General features: G+C 34.7%; 1 protein-coding gene across 1 annotated transcript in view; it reads right to left on the bottom strand.

Annotated features, from left to right (window-relative positions):
- The window catches only part of Rprd1a (regulation of nuclear pre-mRNA domain containing 1A), a 65,036-nt gene that overhangs the window by 29,915 nt on the left and 10,841 nt on the right, over positions 1 to 24,280 (bottom strand). Inside the window, 3 exon segments of the mRNA XM_047526608.1 lie at positions 2,742 to 2,839; positions 2,925 to 3,031; positions 5,598 to 5,727. Of these exon segments, the coding sequence (XP_047382564.1) occupies positions 2,742 to 2,839; positions 2,925 to 3,031; positions 5,598 to 5,727 (335 nt within the window).

Below are 24,280 nucleotides of genomic sequence, written 5' to 3' on the forward strand. Positions count from 1 at the left end.
CTATCTCCCTAGCCCACATATACTTTTAAAAACAGACTGTAACTAATTCTGTGTCTTTATCAGGCTCACATCTAGCTGGTGCAGCAGCACTTGTCTACAGTCTTAGCTACTCAGGAAACCAAGGAAGGAGGATTGCTCAAGCCTAGTTCAGGACCAGCCTGAGCAACACAGCCCTTGTCTCATTTACATCTTGAAAAAAATAAAAATAAAAAATGACATTGACAGCAAATTACTAATGTTTCTTAGATATTCTTATTTAAAAGCTAGCACCAAGATCTAGTTCATAAGAAATAATCAAACATATTAAGAATAAATGAGGGGCTGGGGTTGTAGCTCTGTGGTAGAGTGCTTGCCTCACATGTGTGAGGCACTGGGTTTGAACCTCAGCACCACATAAAAATAAATAAATACATAAAGATATTGTGTTCATCTACAACTAAAAAAATTTTTTTAAAAGAATGAATGAACCTGATAAGAAATACACCAATCTAAGTTGTGTTTCAAGTCCAAAATTATAAGACAAATAATATTATATCCCTTCTACAATGAAAATGTACTTAAGAACAATGTCAATTACTTTTTTCTCAAGGACCTCAAGTGATATAAAATATATTTTAATCAATCTTAAATTTAAATTTTAAATTTTCTAGAGTTCTAAGAAAAAATATGGCTTTATAAATTTGGGGGGTGGTGAGGTTCCAGGGATTGAACCCCAGAGTGCTAAACCCTGAACCACAACCCCAGTCCTTTTTACTTTTTATTTTGAGACAGGGTCTCAGTTACTTAGACCCTCAATAAGTAGCTGAGACTGGCCTCGAACTTGTGATCCTCTTGCCTCAACCTCCTGAGTCACTGGAATTACAGGTGTGAGTCACCGTACCTGGCAGGTAGCTTTACGATCCTGACAGTGCCTGCATGCTTAAACTATAACCCAATCTCACACATGCACATTTCTTTCTACATGAGTTAGATTCTAAGTTCCAAATGTTAGATCAAGGATTAAATATGAATCCCAAGTTGTCTAAAACATTAGTCTTAGAATAAGAATTCTACTAGAGGAGAATGAAATGAACTAAACTAGATGTGCAAAGGGATTTTTAGCCATTCTACAATGTCCTCAAATAGTGACAACATATCTGATCACTGAGAATTAAGCTGAACACCTCTGAAGTCATCATTATAAAACAAATAGTAGTAGCATTTCATACAAGTAGTAGAGAAGAGAAAGATGGTTACTCAAAAATACTCAAGTACAACTGTGGTTATGTTTCATCAGGGCAAGTGAGAGAGGGTTAGATTCTACACAGAACTGAATAAAACACTATTCGTGGAATCATAATGGAGCTCTTAGCACAAAATGATTTTGTCATGAATTATTACCAGAGAAAAATATACATCTTAGTGCTTGGTTGGTCCAAATGTCATTGTTCTTACTACTTTTCTATTCCAGATCTGTTTCATGATGACCAGTGATCTTCAGCATTCCTCATTCCTGACACTGAACCAATAGGTAGCTTGGCTCAGATTCTGGCTAAGAGCTTTGGTCTGATTTTTCTTCCTCCTTAAATCCAAGACTGATATAAATCCATAGTGCTAGGCAATTATTTTTACCTTTCTTTCAAGCGCCTTTCATGAGGGAAAGAGCTCTTCCCAACTTCTGGTTTCATACAGTAAGTCTGGGTTCAATCCTCTAACTCCCCTAAAGTACTGACAGTTCTGTTACTCAATAGTATGCCAATAGTTGGCACCCCATGTCTACTAGGCGGCAAAGAAATGAGCTCAGCAGAAAACAGGCTCTGGCTCACACAATGAGTTGTGCTTCTGTATTATTTCTAGCCCTTAAAGATATTTTCCTTGTTTTAAGAGAACAGCTATCTTCATTTTCTCCTTTGAAATTTTATCTGTCCTTCATATATGTTTTAAACAGAAGAAGGAATCTTAAAGACTCAATGTCCACTTAATTTAAAGTTCAAAGTTTCTAAAATTCATCTATTGGTTAAGAAATGCTATGCTGTACCATCCTGGAGGACTTAAGGTATTAACATAGTGATTTGAATTTATCTTGTTTTTCCATAGACTTGCATTTTGATATATAGTTTTATAGAACTATATGAATACATACTTGTCATTCTAACATTCTTTTCTTTCAAAAAGAGTTTCACACATTATAAGAGCAATGGCCATCTCTAAGAATGCAATTGTTAAGAATTTTTAAATCCTACAACAAAACATGCTTATCACATTTTATTTTTAAATAAATTGTTTAAGTGGTGAATATCTCACCATACTTAATCATACTTAACAACTTGAAATCCTCTTTATTTTTTTGATATTGGAGATTGAACTCAAGAGAAACATCCTCAGCCCTATTTTGTATTTTATTTAAAGACAAGGTCTCACTGACTTGCTTAGAACCTCAATTTTTGCCGGGGCTGGCTTTGAACTTGCAATCCTCCTGCCTCAGCCTTCCAAGCTGCTGGGATTACAGGCATGTGCCATTACACCCAGCTGAAATCCTATATTTTAAATTTAAAAAAAAATCAGAAGAAAAAGAAATCCTCTATTGAAAATAATTTCTATGAAAAAGATACAATATGCAACATCTTACAAACATAAGCAATTTGTTAAATAGAAAATAAAAGATATTCATGTAGTTTCTCTCTTATACCCAGAAACAATGAATTAACAAGGTTAGTGATCATATAAAGTAAATATAACTTTTATCAGCAAAAATCTTTTACCTGTGGTGGTTCACTTGGAGATCCTAGAGAGGAACAGTTTTCATTTTCATCCACCTTTATTTGTTCATAAGTTCTCTTCCTAGGCTTCTTATCACCATCTAAATGGAAAGAACATTTAAATTTTAACAAAAGATTACATTGTAATGAAGAGAACATGATAAGAGATTAAGATTATATACTCACACAGAGCTTGCTTCAGTTGTTCTAATACATCATTTTCATATACAGATCTTTCTTCCCAAATAGATAACACTCTTCCAAGGTGCTTCTTACAACTTTCATCAGTTTCACTGAAGAAAAAAAATAAAAATATTAACAGTAAAAATACATAGTGCTATGGAAAACATAAGGGTAATTTTAAATACAATCAAATACTCAACCCTAGAAAAAACTACTTAGATGTTTACTGAACATCACTATGTGGCCAGCAATTCAGGGATGATGCAGTCAAGACATATAACTTCCTTTAAGAGCTTATAAACATATTAAGCAAAAAAATTACAAAAAGGATACAAGTTTTAGAACTAGCTACTAGGAGTTTACAAAGAAGCTTATAACCTAAAGGGGGCTGAATGTGAGACTAAGGGGAGATATCCAATAGGTGATTTAATTTACTCAACAAATAATTACTGATCAAGGTAGTATCTTTGGCATAGGGATCAAATGGAGCCTTAGAGCAGCTATTATTTATAAGTGCTATGGAAGAGAACAAGGTACTAAGAACAGCAAAGAGATCCTCCCAATTTAAGAGAGACCAGAAGAGTACCTGAGGAAATGACATCTAATCTAAGATATGAAGACTGGATGTATAGGGAAATGAGAAATAGATTACTTTTATCCATTTGGAAGTAACCCTTCATCACAACTACTAATGATTAAGCCCCTGCTATCTTTTTCCTGAATTTCTGTAACATTCTCACCAATCTCCTAGCCCGTATTCCTTCACTCTACAAAATTAAATCAGATCCTGTTGTTCTCAATCCTTCAAGCACAACCAGTCATACCAAGAATAAAACCAAAATCCTTGCCCTAGGCCACAAGGCCCACATGCTCTGCTTCCTGACAACCTCTCAGTCCACATTCCCCAATACTTTCTCCCATACATCTCCTTGCTGATCCTCAACATGCCCAGTACAAATAGTTGTCTATTTTTGCCAAGTATTCTCTGCCTAGAAGCCTTTCCTCCTAGACAAATGGCTTATTTCACCCTCTTCTTTAGTCTCTGTTCAAACAGCCATCTCCCCAAATTATCTCATCCTATGACTAGATATCCTCATACTCTTTTCCAGCTTTATGTCTCTTTAGAGCATTTGTCATCTGGCATTATAATATATATTCACTTATCTGTGTAGCTATTACTATTTATTTATTTATTTAATTTATTTATTTCAGTTTACTCTGAAATGTAAGCTCCACGAGAACAAAACTTGGTCTTGTTTCCTATTGTATCTTCAGGGTCTAGCACACAGTAGGCAGTCAATAAACATTTTATTGAATTCTAGGGAAAGGAAACATATCCAAAAGCCTTAAGGTAAAAAGAACTTAGGAAAGGTTCAGTTAGACTGTATCTGTTAGAAATAAGACAGGAGTCTGAAGGTAGGCAGTGCCATGAGGGAACATCTTAAGTGCTTAGACTTGATCTCAAAGGCAAGGGGATGTAACACTAGCTTTGCAACTAGGGGATTCCCAAGGGGAATTAAAAAATACTAGAGGCTATTATAAGCAGACAGAAAAGACATTACAGCAAGTAAAAGGAAAAGAAAGCAACTGCGGTAACGTATATGATATGGGATATGGAGAGTAAAGGAGAAAGAAGAATCAGACATAATAAGTTTAGTAACAATGAGTTTGAAATATTTAAGATGCATCCAAGTACAAATATAAACAGACAACTGGACATACAGGTCCAGAACAGAAAAAAATCTAGACTGCAGAATAAGATTGTACATCATTGGGGTATAGATAATAAATATATGCAGTGTACAAATCACCAAGAGGGCAAGTGAAGAACATGGCCCCAGAAGGCAGTGTAGGACTTAGCTGTAAGAAACACCAACATTTAAAAAGAAGGTAGAAGGCAACATCTAAACTGGAAGGGAAATAATATCTATTTGGAAAGCAACATACAGCAGCATTTGACACTGTCATGTTTTTAAAATGTGTCTACTATGACTAAAACTGCATGGCCTGAAGTAAGCAGATTTTCATCCTTATGTGAATCAACACCAATCACCACCACTCAACAGTGAATTCTGTAATTTAGATAAACTTGACTTCAATGTTTGCCTGGTAATCTACCATGTACCTGCATATAATGTTTAGAAATAAATATTTAAAAGACTGTAAGACAAAATATAGACTTTCATCTTCAGAATCACCTATAGCAAAATAGATTTATGATTTTCTTAAATACTTTATTTCCAAAGCATTTAAAAATGTTAAGACACACACTCAAATGTCTGAAAATCTTAGAATCATTAAAAGTGATATGAGGAAAAGGAGTAATAAGTGTATTCAGAAATATTAATTACAAGACCACTAGTTTTATAAGCACACACATTTTCAATTCAATACCTTCATTCATTCTCAATGAAGTTCATTCCAATATAGCAGTTACTTTTGTTCTGTTAAAGAAAAGCTATAATTTAAGTACTCCAAACGTCCACCTTAGCAAGAACTGAAATTTCCTTCACAGTAAGCATTTAGCACATTTACAAATGCCAGTTAGAAGTCTTTTCCTATGAAAGCTTCAAAGAAATGTTGTTTTTTATTGTAATGATTTAAGACAAATTTTAAAAAAGGAAATATTGTCCACATTTAAAACAGATTACCTAATACCCCCCAAAATTGTCATACCTTGAAACATGCTTAAAAGCCTCCACTATGACTGGTGCAAAATCTTTTGTAAACTCCGGTCCCTTCCTTTTGCTGTTCTGAATGACATCATTGGCTAGGTAGAGAAAAGTAAGCTTCCTGTTGGGTTTTGCTGAAAAATTAAAAGAAAAAAAATTTATCTACTTAGATGAACTTTTAACTTAGACAAACTTCAGCAATTCCATAATTAAGCAGTTTGAGAACCACATAAATTCACTAACCTTCAAGTATCATGTTCAACCCTAGCTTCTCATTTTACTACCAAACTTATCAAGTCACTGCTGCTAACCTCACCAGGTTGACTAGAGCTTCTGAAGATCAATCATGTGATGAAAAAAAGAGAACCTAAGAAGCAAAGATAGATCAATGATAGATCTTTTCATCTCCTTGCAGTTTTACTAAGGCATCCAAAACTACTTAACACATTTGATTCCTGATCTTATCATCATTCCCAAACTAAATAGTTTTATACACTGAAATTCTTTTTTTTTAATACCTTTTTCATTTTTACATGGTGCTGAGGATTGAACCCAGTGCCTCACTCATTCTAGTCAAGCATTCTACCACTGAGCCACAACCCAGCCCCTATACACAGAAATTCTTATGTCTGTATATAAATGCATCTCTGTGACTGCATCCCGTATTTAATTGTATTAAAACCATTACCAACCAGATGAAAGAGAGCCATTTAAAATAAGATGGTTACTGGTCATGTTATTAAGATGGAACCCTAAATCTTAAATTGAATTTAGAACTGTTTTAATAGTCATGTTGATTCACAATCACTATTAACTCACTGTGAAACAATAGAATACAAAATATAAAATAGGCTACAAGAAGTATCATTTCAATAAATTACATGTTTTTTATTGATGCAATAAATATTCGCCAAGCTAACAGGCTGAATGTTAGGAAGACTGAAAAGTTTAGATATTTCCCTCTTTGGATTACATGAACCTAATAACCAAATTTGTCTTGCCAAAATATTCCTTTACTCACTACATTACATGGACATAGTCATCCAAAGGAAACACAAAATTCAGCAACTGTGGGTCATAGTACATTTTTATTGGTTACAATGTTATTAAGTAGCAAAGTAGTTTTAGTTGTAGAAGGATACAATAGCTTTATTTATTTATTTTTATGTGGTGCTGAGGATTGAACCCAGTGCCTCAGACATGCCCGGCAAACACTACCACTGAGCCACAGCCCCAGCCCCACAGAGTAGTTCTGAACATGACTCAAACAAGATTCATACACAGGTGGGCTGGAGGGTGTGTTTCAGGGGTAGAGCACTTATCTAGTGTGTGAGGCCCTAGTTTCAAATCCTACTAACATGTATACACACCAAAAAAAGTCATATGTATAAGGAAAAGTTAATGCTTAATGTAAATTTATATTGACTATATTCATATTACAGTTTTACTAGAATTAAACTTGAACCATTCATGGTAGTACAATTATACTGAGAAGAAAAAAGACCTTGTGACAACCACAACACAATGGTATAGAGAACCTATGTCAAGATCAATTATCCAGTATTCTATTCATGGGCTAGCTGATCAGACTGCACTTACTAGATTTAAGTATTTAATTTATAAATTAAAGCCTTCAATATGTTGAAAAGTCACTTTAGAGTTCACATCTTTCATGAGGGAAAACCAGAAACCAAACCTTCTCACAATAAACAATACATTATAAGAGACAACTAATCAGAATTTACAAAACCTGTGTCAAGCTACTGTATAAGCTGATTTGCTTGTCTAAAGTTGTTGCCCACCTCTTTTCATGCTTTTAAAATTCACTGTATGGCATAAAGATAAGGAAGAAATGGTAATAATACAGAACAACTTCTGTTTTTTTCTGGTCTCTTATCTAGTTATATAACCACCAACTATAAATGGTTAAAAAGATATCAGGATCCTTTCCCATGAAAAGAATTATACAATCAACAGTCCCAGTATTCATCCCTGTCTCTTTTTTACCTACCCCAACCCTCTCAATACCACCAAGAAAATGCTGGTATTATTCAATTCCAGTTTGTACCTTCTTAGCATCAAATTTGTTTAGAAACTCTAATTTTTTAATCTAATTGTGAGACTGCCTGCAGTACTTCTGAATGGGTACCTAAACCAATGGGCTCCTTTTCCTAGCAGTGATAACATTTATTCAACTTCTACTACAGACTACATACTACTCTAAACAATTTGCATGTATTATCTAATTTAATCTGAACAATGTAAGGAACCATTATTATCCCCATTTGGCTTTGGAGCAAACAAAAATTATTATTTGCCAACAATAAAAGAGTCAGGAAAGGAATAGCCAGGATTTGAATTAATCAACTAGACTAGCCTTCTGTTATAAATGAAAGAGATTACTTTCTGAAATGATTAAGCAGCAATTCAAATCAATATGTTTTAGAATGTTAACAGCATTACTCAAAATAGCCCAAAAAGGGGGGGGGGGGCAATCCAAGTGTCTACAGATATAAGCAAATGTTATATACATTCAACAGAAATTATTTAGCCTTAAAAAGGAAATGCTTGCATGTGCTACAACATGGATAAACCTTGAGAAAATTATGCCAAGGGAAATAACCCAGTCATGAAAAGATAAATACTGTCCAGTTCTCTTTACATGAGGTACCTAGAGGAGTCAAATCCATAAGGGCAGTTTCTGGGGTTGGAAGGTGGAGGAAATTGTTTAAATTGGGAAGTTACTGTTTAATGGACAAGAGTTTCAGTTTTGCAAAACGAAGAACTCTGGAAACTCATTGCACAATATAAATGTTACTTCATACTACTGAACTGTTCACTTAAATTGTTAAGATGGTAAATTTTATATTATGCCTATTTTACCACAAAATTTAGAATTCTAAAAGATTCATGAATAACTAATTTCTCAAAAATAATTCAGAAGTGCCTCTACAATACACATTACTATGTACTAAAATAAAAATTTATAAGATTTCAAAATATATTTCCAAACATATCCCAAAGGACACATTCTATACTAGAATTACAGATTTCCTAATGGGGTCCAAATACCAACATATCTGGTGTTATTTCTTTGAGGCACTCAGGCTAAATATGAGAAAACTCCAAAATTTGTGCCCTTACTCAAATTTTCAAGGGGGTGTGGGGGACAGAATACTTCCATTTAAAATTACTTAGAGGGCTGGGGAGATAGTTCAGTCGGTAGAGTGCTTGCCTTGCAAGCACAAGGCCCTGAGTTCGATCCCCAGCACCCAAAAAAACAAACAAACAAAATTACTTAGAGCAGGGCTGGTGTTGTGGCTCAGTGGTAGAGCACTTGCCTAGCATGTGTGAAGCACTGGATTCGATTCTCAGCACCACATAAAAATTAATAAATAAAATAAAGGTACTGTGTCCATCTACAACTAAAAAAAATTTAAATTTAAAATTACATAGAGCAAATAATTAATGGAAATAATCATAAGAATGCTGTAAATGATCAAAAATGATTTATGAAAAGAATTCTGGTTGGTTAATTTTTAAAATAACAAAACCATAAATTATTATTAAGGCAAGGTACAAGTCAATAAAAAGGCAATAATTCCTTAAAGAAATCACTCTGCTGGTAACAGAATATAAGGTTAAACAAGGGGTCTGAGTGAGTCAATTCCTGAATTTTTGTTGTTTACAGGGTTTTTTCCAAAGATACCTGTTTTGTAAATCTTCCATTCAATTCAAATAATATTTATTCAATTTTTGTATGTGCCAGGGACTGTATTAGTCACAGATCAAAATTAATCTTTCCTTGTCAATGAGGAGTTTGCAAGTTCCAAATTGATAGATGATAGGTCTCATGACTAAAATGCTAGTTAGGGGCTGAGGCTGCAGTTCAGTGGTAGAACGCTTGCCAAGCCTGTGTGAGGCACTGGGTCAAACTCTCAGTACCACATATAAATAAATAAAATAAAGGTCCGTCAACTTAAAAAAAAAAAAAAGAAAATAGAAAATAATAAAATGCTAGTTCTCGTTCTTCTTTTATTTCATCTCTCTACAAATAAATCACAACATGAAAGCAATCTTAAATATTATATGCCATTGTGTATGTACTGATATATTTGTATGAATAAAGTACAAGACAAGCTGGGAACAGTGGCCCACATCTATAATCCCAGATACTCTGAAATTTAGGCAGGAGAATCTAAAGTTCAAAGTCAGCCTGGGCAAAACAAGAAAGACTCTATCACAAAATATTTAAAAAAAAAAAAAAAAAAAAACTAAAGTCTGGGGATATAGCTCAATGGTAGAGTGTAGCCCTGGGTTGAATCCAATCATCAGGGGAAGTCAAATAAGTACCACTTAATATTTATATTACAAAGCACTATTTTATAACCCACCTCCCTAAACTAAATCTTAACACTCCCCTAAGTGCCAAGTATAGCCTCTCACCTCCAGACCTTGTATATCAACAGATACACACAAATACACACAATCTTGTGCCACTGATATATGGTAATATTACATTGCCTAAAAAGCTGAGCATATTCCCAAGGACCTAATATCTTAAGTTCAGTTCACTGTACAAGTAAGAAACAGTTATATCTCGCAAATATTTCAAATAAAAGAAAGATCAAACTATTAAGCGTTGAGAAGAAACCAGTATGTACTATTAGATAATATGAAACAAACTTGGGCAATGAAAAAACTAAAAGAAATATCATCTGGTTTCACTAACTCATAATCAGTTCATAATCTGATTTTATTTGGTCACACTTAGAAAGTAGGAGAACACTACTTATTTTCTTAAATTGTGAAGACCACATACCTACTCATTTTATTATGGTGCACAACATCATAGTCTAAATTAACACCCATGCTTTTATGAAGATTAAATTTACCACAGTAGGTAACAATGTTCACAAATACAACAAATAGCTAAAAATCTCACTGTTCTCTATAAGCAAAAGAACCATCTTTCCAAGGGAAGCTTCTACACAGAAAACAGTAAGAAATGGAATGAGCAAATACACAAACACACACACACACACACACACACACACACACACCCATGGAATGAATGAGCATTACTATAAGTCTTACAGAAGAAAATCAGGAGAAAAGCCATTATCTTGAAACAAAAATCCATTATAAAGATTTATTAACAACTGTGGGGCTGGGGACAGGGATAAACTTGGTGGCAAAATAAGGCACTTGCCTAGCATATGGACAGTCTCATTTATTTTCCTGGTACATGGAACTGCTATAGACAAGAATGAGGTCACAGTAGGTACACAGTAGGATTTAAATATGAGGTGTTCCCCAAAAGTTCATGTGTGAGACAATGTAAGAATGTTCAGAGGTGAAATGATTATTATACTGTGAAAGCTGTAACCTAATCAGTCCAAGCTAGTGTGAATGGATTGACTGGATGGTAATTGTAGGCAGGTGGGGCATAGTTGAAGGAAGTAGGCCACTGTGCACAAGCCTTGAAAGAATTGTTCTTCCTGTAGCCCCTCCACCCAACTCTGCTTCCCAAATCCACCATGAGCTGAGCATCATTCCTCTTCTGGGCTCATCTGCCATGATGTGCTGCCTCAACTTGGATCCAAAGCAACAGAGGTGAAGGTCTATAGATTCTCAAACTGTGAGCCCCAAATAAATTTTTCCTCCTTTAAGCTATTCTTGTTGGATATTTTGGTCACAGAGATGAAAAAGCTGACTAAATCATTACATATTAAATCATCAAATGTTGTGTAATTCAATTGAGTTGGGTGAAACCATAAACACATAATGAAAGAATATTTATAAATGATCAAGGTCTCATGCCATTTATTTACTCAACAAATAATTATTTAGTATCTACCATATTCACCAACACTGCATCAGGTACTAAGTATAAAAGAAGACTCACAGTCAGGTTCATAAAAGTCTTTTTAAATTCTAAGTATAAAAGAGCAACAGGATATTCACAAAAGAATTATTCCAAGCAGAAGCTCTAGTACATGATCAAATCAGCATACTTGTTCATTATATATGAGGGTAATGGAGTATAAAGCCAGGAAAAAAGCTGGGGATCTTAAATTAAATACCAAGCTAATAAGCTTAAATTTCATTTTGTAAACAAACAAACAAAAAAAAAAGTACTGAAGTTTTAGAGGTTTCCAGGGGGTAAGGGGGATGCAGAAGAACACCTTCAGGTACATCAGGAAAGTTCAAGTAAGTAAGACTGAATACTGTGAAAGACCAGGAAAAGAGAGAATTCAAAAGTAGAGTTGGGATAACAAGAATTTTGCCCTTTATACTCCTAGCTCCTCCTTGCCAACATCTAATCACCCCTTAATGATTCCTTTGCTTTTTAAGGAAGTGGGGCTTATGTCAAAGAAAAGTTCTATTCACTGACAGTAAATTTATATTTTACAAAATCTTGAATTAGCATTTCTCATTTTTTGCACTTCTACTCTAGTTCTCATTCAGAGAATGAATCAGAGATGTTACTAAATTTTAGGTGGAAAAAAAAGACTTGCATATTAGAACTTAACATAGAAAGCTGCCACAAAAACTGAGTAAAATTCAAGTGAGACATAAACAAAGGTCTTCTGAATAATCTTCAAAGTATTAGAACAATCAATCAAACAAAAAAGCCTGTTCCAAACTGGATTATCTCCTAGATTTCCCAAATATCACCTCTACCATTTCCATTTTAACAATCTTTTTTTAATTATGTTTTTCTTAATAATGTCCAGTTATCTCTCTTGAAAACAAGGAATTATATAGCCTACCTTCAATTTTACTAGATCCTCTCCCAAGTAAACCCTGATTCTTTAGTTCTAGAAAGCCTGGAAAGAGATCTAATTCAGTCCTTTAACCCTTAAAAGATAACTTAATATTCTAAGAATTCATCTTAAAATTGTAGTACAATAAATTGAAATTAAAAATAAATTTTCATAAAAATAAAATTTTTCTTTCTTTTCTTTAATCTTTTTTTTTTAAAGTACAAGGGATTGAACCCAGAGGTGCTTAACCACTGAGCCACATCCCCAGCCCTTTTTTATTTATTTAAAAAAAATTTTTTTTATTTCTAGATGGTCACAATACCTTTATTTTATTTAATTACTTTTATGTGATGCTAAGGATCAAACCCAGTGCCTCACGTGTGCTAGGCAAGCACTCTACCACTGAGCTACAACCCCAGTCCCTCATTTTTTATTTTTAGAGAGGGACTTAACTAAGTTGCCTCAGGCCTCGCTAAGTTGCTGAGGTTGGCTCTGAATTTGTGATCCTCTTGCCTCAGCCTTCGGAGTCACTGGTAGAAATGAACATTTTCTGAGGCACAAAAAAAAAGATCTGGAGGTTACAGCTGTAACTCAGTGGTACAGCACTTAACCCAGCATGTGTGAGGCACTGGGTTTGACCCTCAGCACCACATTAAAAAATATAAATATATAAATAAAATAAAGGTATCAAGTCCATCTACAGTTAAAAAACAAACAGATCTCCACTGTGTATGTAAATGTACTTGGATCCTGAGAATGTATTCTCTCAAACTGTTTCCAAACCTGTAAGTTATAACAACTTCAGGATTTTTTCCTTCTGCCCTGTGGCACTGTGGAGAAGACAAATCGTGTTCATCATCATGGCTGGAGAGGTGGTTGGAAGGCGGCAACTGCTCTGACTTATTTTCTTTGCCACAGAAAATACATAATCAACAGATGATATCTAAGTGGAGTCTATCTGTCCCAGACAGGACAAAGAGTTCAGACACACACAGCTGGCTGCTTTGCAATAGCTGAGGTGGGGTGAAAAATAGATAAAGCTAACGTACTCCTGTATTGCTGCCTGTATTACCAAGATTTTCGGCACCCATCCCTTGGAAAAGATTATGTATTAGGGACTGATCATGTCTCTTCTTGCTTAAAAATTTTTCAAATTTTCTATTGTTCTTCAGGTAACATTTTAAATCCTTAATGTGAGTCAAAGGTCCTACAACATCTATAGGACCAGGTAACATTTTAAATCTTTAATATAGTCAAAGATCCTACAAGATATGTCCCCTACAACTTTCCAAACTCCCACCATCCTTCACACCTCAGTTAAATTAGGTTCCTTTAGTTTTCCCTGACAACTCAGCCCACAGGCAGCCTAGATAAGCTTTCTAGCACTCCACACTTTGCTTACGGCACACTCAGCCAAACTATAATTGTTTATATTAATGTAGAACTTCTCAATTAAACTAAGTCAGATTGAAAGCAACAATACAGATCTTAATTTATGTATTATAAATGTACACTGACATATTATGTATTAAAATGGTTTCATGTCTGGTATTTGCTTTAAATAACAGTAAGCATGTTATTTTAAATAAGCAGGGTAAGGATGACTTAGATGAAATGAAAATGATAAAATGTCAACAATGCTGAAGTGGGTGTTGGGTTCATGGAAGTTCAATATCTTGTTGTCTTTAAAGTATATAAAAAGTTACTAGCTGCACTTGGTGGCACATGCCTTTAATACCTGCTACTCAGGAGGTTGAGGAAGGAGGATCAAAAGTGAAAAGTTAGCCTTAGCAACTTAGTGAGACCTGTCTCAAAATTTTAGGGGAGTGGTACAGCTTAGTGGCAGAGCATCCCTGACTCCAATTCCCAATAATGGATGGGGGAAAAAAAAATCTTAATTAATAAAACTAAAAGTTAAGCAGATAGAAATGGTAAAATATCCTTTCATTTCCATCACCTGGTCACAAATAATTATGGGTTAACAATTTGCACTTCTCAGCCAACATATTTTGTATTCATAAACATATACAGTACCAAATTCTTTTCCAGTTTTCATTCCCTTTAATTGCTACTAGATCACAGGATATACAGGTCATTTCAAATCTTTAATACTTTCCAACTTTGTGAAGCTGAGCAAATAATTCTACAGGACTATAAAAGGTAGCGATGATAAAAAATATACAGTTTAAATTTTGACAGATGTTGGCAAGTTACCCACAAAAAGCCTGTTGGAACTCCTACCACACAAAAAAATGTTCATTTCCCCACATCATCATCAACATCAACACATTATTATTTAATTTTTTTGCCAATCTTGTGCAAATAAATGATTTTTATTTGCAATATTTCTCCATTATATGAATTGTGTGTTCGCATCATGCTGCCCATTTTTCAACTGTCTGCTCTTCTTATTAATTTATAAGATCACTTTATATATTATGCAGATATGAGCTTTTTTCTGCTTTAGGTATTACAACTTTTTCCTCTGAACCTGCTACTTAAAACTGAAATTTGATAATTTCCATATTCAGAAATGTTATAATTTTCTGTATTCGAATCTATTTCCTGCATGAATCCTGGCCTGTATCTTATTTAGGAACTCATTTGACAATCCAAGATAAGACAAAATTATATAATATTTCATGCTTTTCATCATACTTTCACAATTGATATTTTTCAATGTTGTATCTAATTCAACAGGAGTTAGATTTTTTTTTTTTTTTTTTTTTTTTTTTTTTGCGGTACTGGGGATCAAACTCAGGGCCTTGTGCTTGTGAGGCAAGCACTCTACCAGCTAAGCTATCTCCCCAGCCCCAGGAGTTAGATTTATATATGGTATTATATAGGTATCTAACAATCGTTTATTAATATTCTATTCCTTCTCCCATGGATTTGAAGTGCCTAATTTACCACAGAAAAATAAAGCACATAAAACTGCTAAGTAAAAACACATTACAAAGAGGTATAGGCTTACATAAATTAAGTCTCCTCCAAAAATCTCTAGTCTGCTCCACATATATAATTCTGTACCAATGTCATGTTATTATAATTAAAATGACATTACAGTATGTCCAACCCCTAAAAAGGTACACAGTACCTCCATTATTAGTTTTCCTTCAAAATTATCTTAACTCTTCATCCAAGTTTACTTTTCCCAAAGATCTATAGAATTAGCTTTGAACTTCTGGTTAAAAAAACAAGCAAAAACAAGTTCCTTACAGATGTCTTTGGGTTTACAGATTAGTTTGGAGATCACTGACCTCTTTGTAATGAAGTTTTACTTATCAATATTACATGTGTTTACTGTTCTAAATTTTACCCCAAAAAATGTACATTTAAAATCAATAAAATAGTGAAAATTGATGTTGGCCACAGTTCCATTACATTAAAACTGTAGCCAGGCACAGTAGCACATGCCTGTAATCCCAGCAACTCAGGAGGCTAAGGTAGAAGGATCACAAGTTGAAGACCAGCCTCAGCTTAGTGAGACCCTAAGCAACTTAGTGAGACCCCGTCTCAAATTTAAAAATAAAAAAGGGCTGGGGGGATAGTTCAGTGGTTAAGCGCCCTGGGGTTCAATCCCTGGCACCAAAAAAATTAACTAATTTAAAAAATAAACTCATTAAAAATAGTATACAACATGGTCACCAAGAATCCTGCAATAGCAAGAAAAAGAAAATATTAGTAAAAAGTACTAGTCTAACAGTTCCAAATAATGTGTTCCAATTCCAATACAAAGACCAATCTATAGGAGATGTCTAGAAGGTGGAGCAGACATACTCTTCCCTATTCCTGCTGTTAAGTATAACTACAATTCCTGAACATCACATATAAAATAAATCAAAGAGAGAAAACAACAGGCTGTTAGGGACCTTCAGATCCAAGGAACATGAGGCGTAAGATCCTGGGTTTTCTTTATGTTTATACATCCCAGATCTGGTGTTAAAATACTCAAAACTGTAATAAGTGCTAACAAAATTCCAAAAGTTTTGGTTAGTTCCCTAACCAAAGAACCAAAGAAAGGGAAGCCAGGCAAGAGAAGAAAATTTTTGGACAACAACCAATTTACTCCAACCAAACACCATAGCTTGGTGAGGAGGGGACACACACACAAACCTGTGGCTGCACCCACACACCATCAAACACTAAATGAGAAGTCTATACTTCCACCCTGGCAAGACTATTGCATAAAGCTTCCTATCCCTACCAGGGTGACATCAGAGAAAGCAGGGAGGCTGGATTTTCATCCCTGGCCCCTAAGATGTAAGGACGAACTGCCCCACTAGGTTTGTGTCACAGGAGACTTAGTAGAACACGCATGATTCTCGTAATGGTCCACCAGTATTGGGGCCACATACTCTTTCCCTTCGCTCCTTGGTATTCATAGAGGTCTAGTGGAGAACCAGAATTCCCATTTGGGCACAATAGCACCTGCCTGATGGGGCAATGTCAAACACATCCTACTAAAACAAGACTAAATAAAATCCATAATTTCACAACATCCAATAAAAATCTGTAAATCGTTTTTTTAATCATTTATCATATCAAGAGCCAGGAAGATCTCTAACTGAATGAAAAAAGACAATCAACGGATGCCAATACTAAGCAGTCAGAAATGTTAGAATTATCTGACAAAGACTTTAATGCAGCTATCAAATAAATGCTTCCAATTATGAAAATGTTAAAAATACAACATCAAAATCTGTGGGACACAGGTGAAGTAGTGCTGAGAGAGAAGATACAACACTAAATGTATTCATTAGGAAAGATGAACAGACTCGAACCAGTAATTCAAATTCCACCTTAGTAAGGAGGAAATAAAGCAACAAAACTCAAGCAAATAAAACGAAAGAAATATAAAGGTAAGAGATCAACTGAGATGAAAACAGAGAAAAAAATATGTCAAATAGTCAGTTCTTTGAATGAAAAAACCAATACAACAAAGACAAGAGTGACAAATGAAAAAGAAGGAATGATCAATGTCAGGAATGAAACAGAGTATTGCTACAGACCCTACAGACATCAAAAGGATAGTGAGGGAATACTATAAACAACTAAAGAAACACTTTAGCAAAGTGGACCGCTTCCTCAAACAAAACACAAGCTACCACACTCAATTCAATATAAAATAATTTGAATATCACAACAATTAGAGAAAACAAATTTACAAATTTAAACTCCTAAAAGAGAAATCTCCAAGTCCAGATAGTTTCCAAACAAAGAATCATACCAAATGTTTAAAGAAGAATTTTTAAAATTCTCTTCAATTTCTTCCAGAAAACAGAAGAGGCGGGACTGGGGAGATAGCTCAGTTGGTAGAGTGCTTGCCTTGTAAGCACAAGGCCCTGGGTTCGATCCCCAGCACCCCCAAAAAAAAAAAAAAAAAAAAAAAAAAAACAGAAGAGGAAATACACTCCAATTCATTTTATTAATTTCTAATCTGATATCAAAAACAGATATAATACTAAAAAAAAGGGGGGGGGGAACTACAGACCAACAGTCCTCACAAACACAGATGCAAATATCCTTGCAAACATTAGTAAATGAAATTCAGCAATTTATATGCTGAATTATACAAGAGACAAGTGAAATTCATTCCAGAGATGGGAAATTGGCTCAAGATTAACACAACAGGCAATGTAATCAGAAATAATCTCATATTAACATAATAAAGAAGAAAAAATTGCCCAATTCTATCAACTGATGCAGAAGAAACTTCTAAGAAAATTCGACAATCACTCATGATAAAATCTATTGGAAACCAGTTATTAGAGAGTAATTTCTTCACCTTGATAATAAACAAATAAAAAATTCTTCAGTTAAACTTTTAGTCCAATTGTGAAAGACTGTATGCATTCTCCCTAAGATCAGAAACAATCTCTCAGCATTCTTATTCAATGCAGTACTGAAAATTCCAATAAGTACAATAAGGAAAGAAAAAATGAAAGACATAGAAGTCAGAAATAAAACTATCTCTATTTGCAGATGACATACTTAATTATCTATAAAGAAAATTCTGCCAGGCGCGGGGTACACATCTGCAATTCCAGCAGCTCCAGAGGCTGAGATTCTCCAGAGGAAGATCACGAATCCAAAGCCAGTCTCAGCAAAAGCAAGGTGCTAAGCAACTCAGTGAGATCCTGTCTCTAAATAAAATACAAAATGGGTCTGGGGATGTGGTTCAGTGGTCAAGTGCCCCTGAATTCAATTCCCAGTACCAAAAAAAAAAAAAGGAAAATTCTAAGGAATCTATGAAAAAATTCCTCAAAAAAGTAAAAGCATACAATTATATGATTCAGCAATTCCACTTCTGAGTGTACTCTTTAAGGAAGTGAAAGCAGGGACTCATACAAATATCTGTACACCCACAGAAGCATTACATAATAAATGTAATTAGCAAAGTCACAACAATGTTCAAAATTTAGTTGTATTTGAATATATTAGAAATGAACATGTAAATAAGCAAAATTAAAAATACAATACCATTTTAAAGTGGTTAAAAAATTGAAATACGTGAAAGTTTAACAAAACATGTACAGGACTTGTATCTGAGACCTACAAAATGCTGACAAAAAGCATCAAAGAAAATCTGAACAAATGGAGATGTATACCAGTTTCATGGATTCAAAGGCTCAACAAATTAAGGATGTCAATTCTCCCTAAAATGATATATAGGATTAATGTAAATCTTATCAAAATTCTAGTAGAATGTTTTCTTACAGGTATAGACAAGATTACTTTAAAATGTATATACAAAGGCAAAGGAAGTAGAACAGGTTTTTGTTGTTGTTTTGGGGTAGGAGGGGTAACCAGAGATTGAACCCTGAGATGCTTAACCACTGAGCCATATCTCTCAGCCCTTTTTATTTTATATTTTGAGACAGGATCTCACTAAGTTGCTTAGGGCCTTGCTAAGTTGTTGAGGCTGGTTTTGAACTTGCAATCCTCCTGCCTCATCCTCCCTGAGTCACCAGGATTACAGGTGAGCACCACAGCACCCAGAAAGGTACTAGAATAACTAAAACAATTCTTAAAAACAATATAGTAAGAGATATCTGCCTGATTTTAGGACTTCTTATACAGCTACAGTAATAAAGACTGTGTGATACTGGCAGGAAAGACACATAAGTCAATAGTATAGAACAGAGAATCCAGATAGGAACCTAAACAAATATGTCCAGGCTATTTCTAACAAAGGTGCAAAAGCAATTCAATGAAGAAAAAAATAGTTTTGCAACAAATGGTGCTGGAGCAAATGAATGTTCATAGACAAATAAGAAGAAAAAAATAAACCCCAACCTAAATTTCATACTATTCAAAAGTTAATTCATAATAAATCAAAGTTCTAAAAACTAAGAACCAAAAGAATAAGATCCACAGAAAATAAACAGAGAAATTTTCAAGATACTAGATATGACAATGATTTCTTGGCTAGGCTACCTAAAACACAGGCAACAACAACAATAAAAAGATAAACTGGATTTTGACAAAAATCAAAAGTTTTAATATGAAAAGCATTATCAATAAGTGGAAAGAAAACCCACAGAATGGGAGAAAACCATATATGATTTGCATATCATAGATCTTCTGAAAGATTCATAGCCAGAATATATTTTTAAACTACAACTCAACAAAAAACTCAATTCAAAAATGGGCAAAGGACTTCAATAGACATTCCTCCAGGCTGGGTATGGTGGCACATGCCTGTAATCCCAGCACCTTGGGAGGCTGAGGCAGGAAGATCACCAGTTCAAAGACTGCCTCAGCAACTCAGAGTGACCCTGTCTCTAAATAAAATATAAAACAGGGCTGGGGATGTGGCTCAGTGGTTTAGTGTCCCTGAGTTCAATCCTCAGTACCAAAAAAAGAAGGAAAAAAAAAAAAAAAAGACATCTCTCCAAAGAAGATATACAAATAGCCAATAAATACATGAAACAATGCGCTCAACACCACTAGTCATTAGAGAAACACAAATTAAAACCAGAAACAGATACCATTTTATGTGCATACAGTGTAGAAACTGTATTTCTACAGTTTCAATGTTTTAAGTATCCTCCAAGGCTTCATATATTGAAATGTAATCCCCACTGTGAGTTACAAAGAGGGTGGAAACTTAGATTAGGTCGTTGGGAGGTCATTAGGATGGAGCATCCTTGGCTGAATCCTGGTAGCTTTTTAAGAAAAAGAAGACCAGAAAACACATTCATTTATTCATACACATACACACACACACACACACACACACACACCCTTCTCTGACTCCTGCCATGTGATACTTGGCATCACCTCAAGACTGCCAATTTCAAAAGGCATAAACCAGATACAGACCCTTGAACCTGTACTTCCAGAACTATGAGCCAAAATAAACCTCTTTTCTTATCCAGTCTGTGGTCCTATTACTAACAGAAAACGGACTAATACAACTACTAAGAAGGGGAAAAAACAAAAAATAAAATAAGTATCAGCAAGATTATAGAGAAATAGAAACCCTGGTGCATTGCTAGTTGGAATGTAAACTGGCACAGCCACTATGGAAAACAGAATGACAATTCCTCAAAAAAGTAAAAGCAGGGCTGGGGATATAGCTCAGTTGGTAGAGTGCCTGCCTCGCAAGCACAAGGCCCTGGGTTCAATCCCCAGCACCGCAAAAAAAAAAAAAAAAAAAAAAGTAAAAGCATACAATTACCATATGATTCAGCAATTCCACTTCTGAGTGTACTCTTAAGGAAACAAGGACTCATACAGATACCTGTACAACCACAGAAGCATTACTCATTAATACTCCAAAAGTAAAAACGACCCAAGTGTCCAAGATAAATGAAATGCTATATATACATGCAATGGAATATTATTCAACCGTAAAAAGGAAAGAAATTCTGGCACATGCTGCAATTTGGATGAACTCTGAGGACATTTTGTAAAGTTAAGTAAGTCAGTTAAAAGAAAAAAAAAATTTAATTCCTTTTATATGAGATAACTAGAGCAGCTGAATTCAGCAGGGGGAACGGGGAAAGTTACTATAGATGTTTTCATGTGGGACAAGTATTAAAGCTCCGGAGATGGACGGTGATGGCGGCAAAACTGATTAATGGACTTAATGCCAATGAGTTAGACATTAAGAAATGATTAAGTTGTGCACAATAGTATATACCTGTAATCAATTACTCAAATGTCTATTGTGTACTAGCTCTGAAAAAAATAAAGTAATAGATTTAGCCCTCCAGTAATAAGAAACACAGAATCATTTAAAAACAATGTGATAAATTCTATAATAATAGCAGTAAAAAGAACTAGGGAGAGGGGTGTGGTGGTGCATTCCTGTAATCCCAGCCACCCAGGAGGCTGAAGCAGGACACCTGCAAATTTGAGGTCAACCCAGCAACTTAGTGAGGCTCTAAGAAACTTAGCAAGAAATATAGAGAAATGCAAATCAAAACTATACTTAGATTCCAACTCACTCCAGTCAAAATGCCAATTACCAAGAATACAAGCAACAAAAAATGTTGGCAAGGATGTAGGGGAAAAGGTACACTCATACGTTGCTGGTGGGACTGAAAATTGGTGCAAACACTCTGGAAAGCAGTATGGATATTCCTAAGAAAACTTGGAATGGAACCACCATTAGACCCGGTTATCCCACTCCTCAGCATATTCCTAAAGGACTTAAAATCAGCATACTATAGTGACACAGCCACATCAATGTTTATGGCAGCTCAATTCACAATAACTAAAGTATGGAACCAACCTAAGTGCCCTTCAACAGACGAATGGATAAAGAATCAGTGGTATATGTGCACATGTACTATTACTCAGTCTTAAATAAAAGTATGGCATTTGCCCATAAATGGATGAAACTGGATAATATTCTACTAAGCAAAATAAGCCAATCCCAAAGAACCAAAGACTGAATGTTTTCTCTGATACGTGGATGCTATTTCACAGTAAGGCAATAAGGGTGGGGGAGAAGAAAAGATGTTATTTTGGACTAGACAGTGGGGAGTGAAGGAGGAGGGGAGGGCATAGGAGTAAGAATGATAGTAGAAAGAACTGGACATTATTACCATAGTGCATATATGATTACATATTCTGCGTAACTCTACATCATGTACAACAAGATGAATGAGAAGTTATACTCCATTTATGTATGATGTGTCAAAATGCATTCTACTATCATGTATAACTAATTAGAACAAAATTTTCAAATATTTTTTAAAAAGAAACTTAGCAAGACCATTTCTCAAAATAAAAACAATACAAATAAAAATAGCCAGGAATATGGCTCACTGGTTATACACCCCTGGGTTCAATCCCTAGTATCAAAAAAATAATCGAAAAGCATAAAACATATCCCTACTCTGAAAGAATACACAATCAAAGAGAAAGCAAAGAAAAAAGAAACAAGTAAAATAAAAGAACTAGAGAGATGAGATCATTTTTTTAATAAGGAAAGGGAAAAAAAATCATATGCTGTGGTCGCTAAGATCTACAGTAAGAACAAATCTTCTACCTATTAAATTGTGAAGAAGGAAAAAGAAACTCATGGTAGTTTTGCTGTCAAACCTCAAACTGCAAGTTTCCACCACAGTGCATGACAAGCACTTAGTTAAGATGAAAAATGTGTTAAATTTGAGTATACTGTATATAGGAAAAAATAGCATATATAGGTTTTAGCATTATCTGTAGCTTCAGGCATCCACGTAGGTGTTGGAAGGTATCCCCTGTGGACAAGAGGAGGTTACTGTAATGGCTGAAAACTCCAAAACTTGAGGAAAGACATCAGTCTACAAATCTAAGAAGATAAATGACTTCAAACAGGATAAACTCAAAGAGACCCACACTGAATCACTTCCCCCATTTCTCCCATACTGGATACTGAACCCAGGAGCACTCTACAACTGAGCTACATACATCCCCAGCCCTTTTTATTTTTTATTTTGGGATGAGGTCTCAATGAGTTGCCAGACTCACCTGGAACATGGCAATCCTGCCTCAGACTCCTGTGTCACTGGGATTACAGGCATACATGCACCAACAACCCAGCTCCCAAGTGAGAAGCACTATAATCAAACCATCAAAAGAAAGACAGAGGATCTTGAAAATAGTAAGAAAGAAGTGATTGTCCTGTACTGTACAGCCTTGATAAAATGAAAAGCCAATTTCTCAGAAACTATGGCACCCAAAAAACAGTGAGAAGAGTACTCAAAGGAAAAACAAAACAAAACAAAAAAACAACTTGTAAACCAAGAATTTTGTATCTGGCAAAACTATCCTTCAAATCTGAAGGAGAAATAAAATATTTCAAGACAGACAAAACCTGAGTAAGTTCATCACTAGTAGACCTGATCTACAAGAAATGCTAAAGGAAAACCTTCAGGCTAGAGTGGAAAAAACACTAGAAAACAAAGTAGTAAGAAATAATGAACACCAGTAAAGATAATTATATAAGTAAATATAAAAGTCAATATTTTTGTGGTTTCGGTTTTGTAAAACCTCGTTTTGTATGTGATTTAAAAACCAAATGCATAAAGCAATTTACAAGTTTATTGATTAAACACAACATAAAAAGATGTAATTTGTGACAATAACCATGTAAAGAAGGGACAAAACCATACAGGAACAAGAGTTTTTGAAAATAAATTGGTTATCAGTTCAAATTAGGCTGCTATAAATTTAGGATGTTAAGTGGAATTTTTTTTTTTAATCATTTTTTTTTTCTTTTTTTTTTTTTTTATTGTGAACAAATGGGATACATGTTCTTTCTCTGTTTGTACATAGAGTAAAGGCATACCATTTGTGTAATCATACGTTTACATAGGGTGATGTTGGTTGATTAAGTGGAATTTTTAAAAAGAACCCCATTTCAAAAAATAAGACTAGGGATCGTGGATGGGCAAATAATTCCTCCGAGAAGAGAATG

This window comes from Sciurus carolinensis, chromosome 15, assembly GCF_902686445.1.
Source record: "Sciurus carolinensis chromosome 15, mSciCar1.2, whole genome shotgun sequence".
Classification (NCBI taxonomy): Eukaryota; Metazoa; Chordata; class Mammalia; order Rodentia; family Sciuridae; genus Sciurus; species Sciurus carolinensis.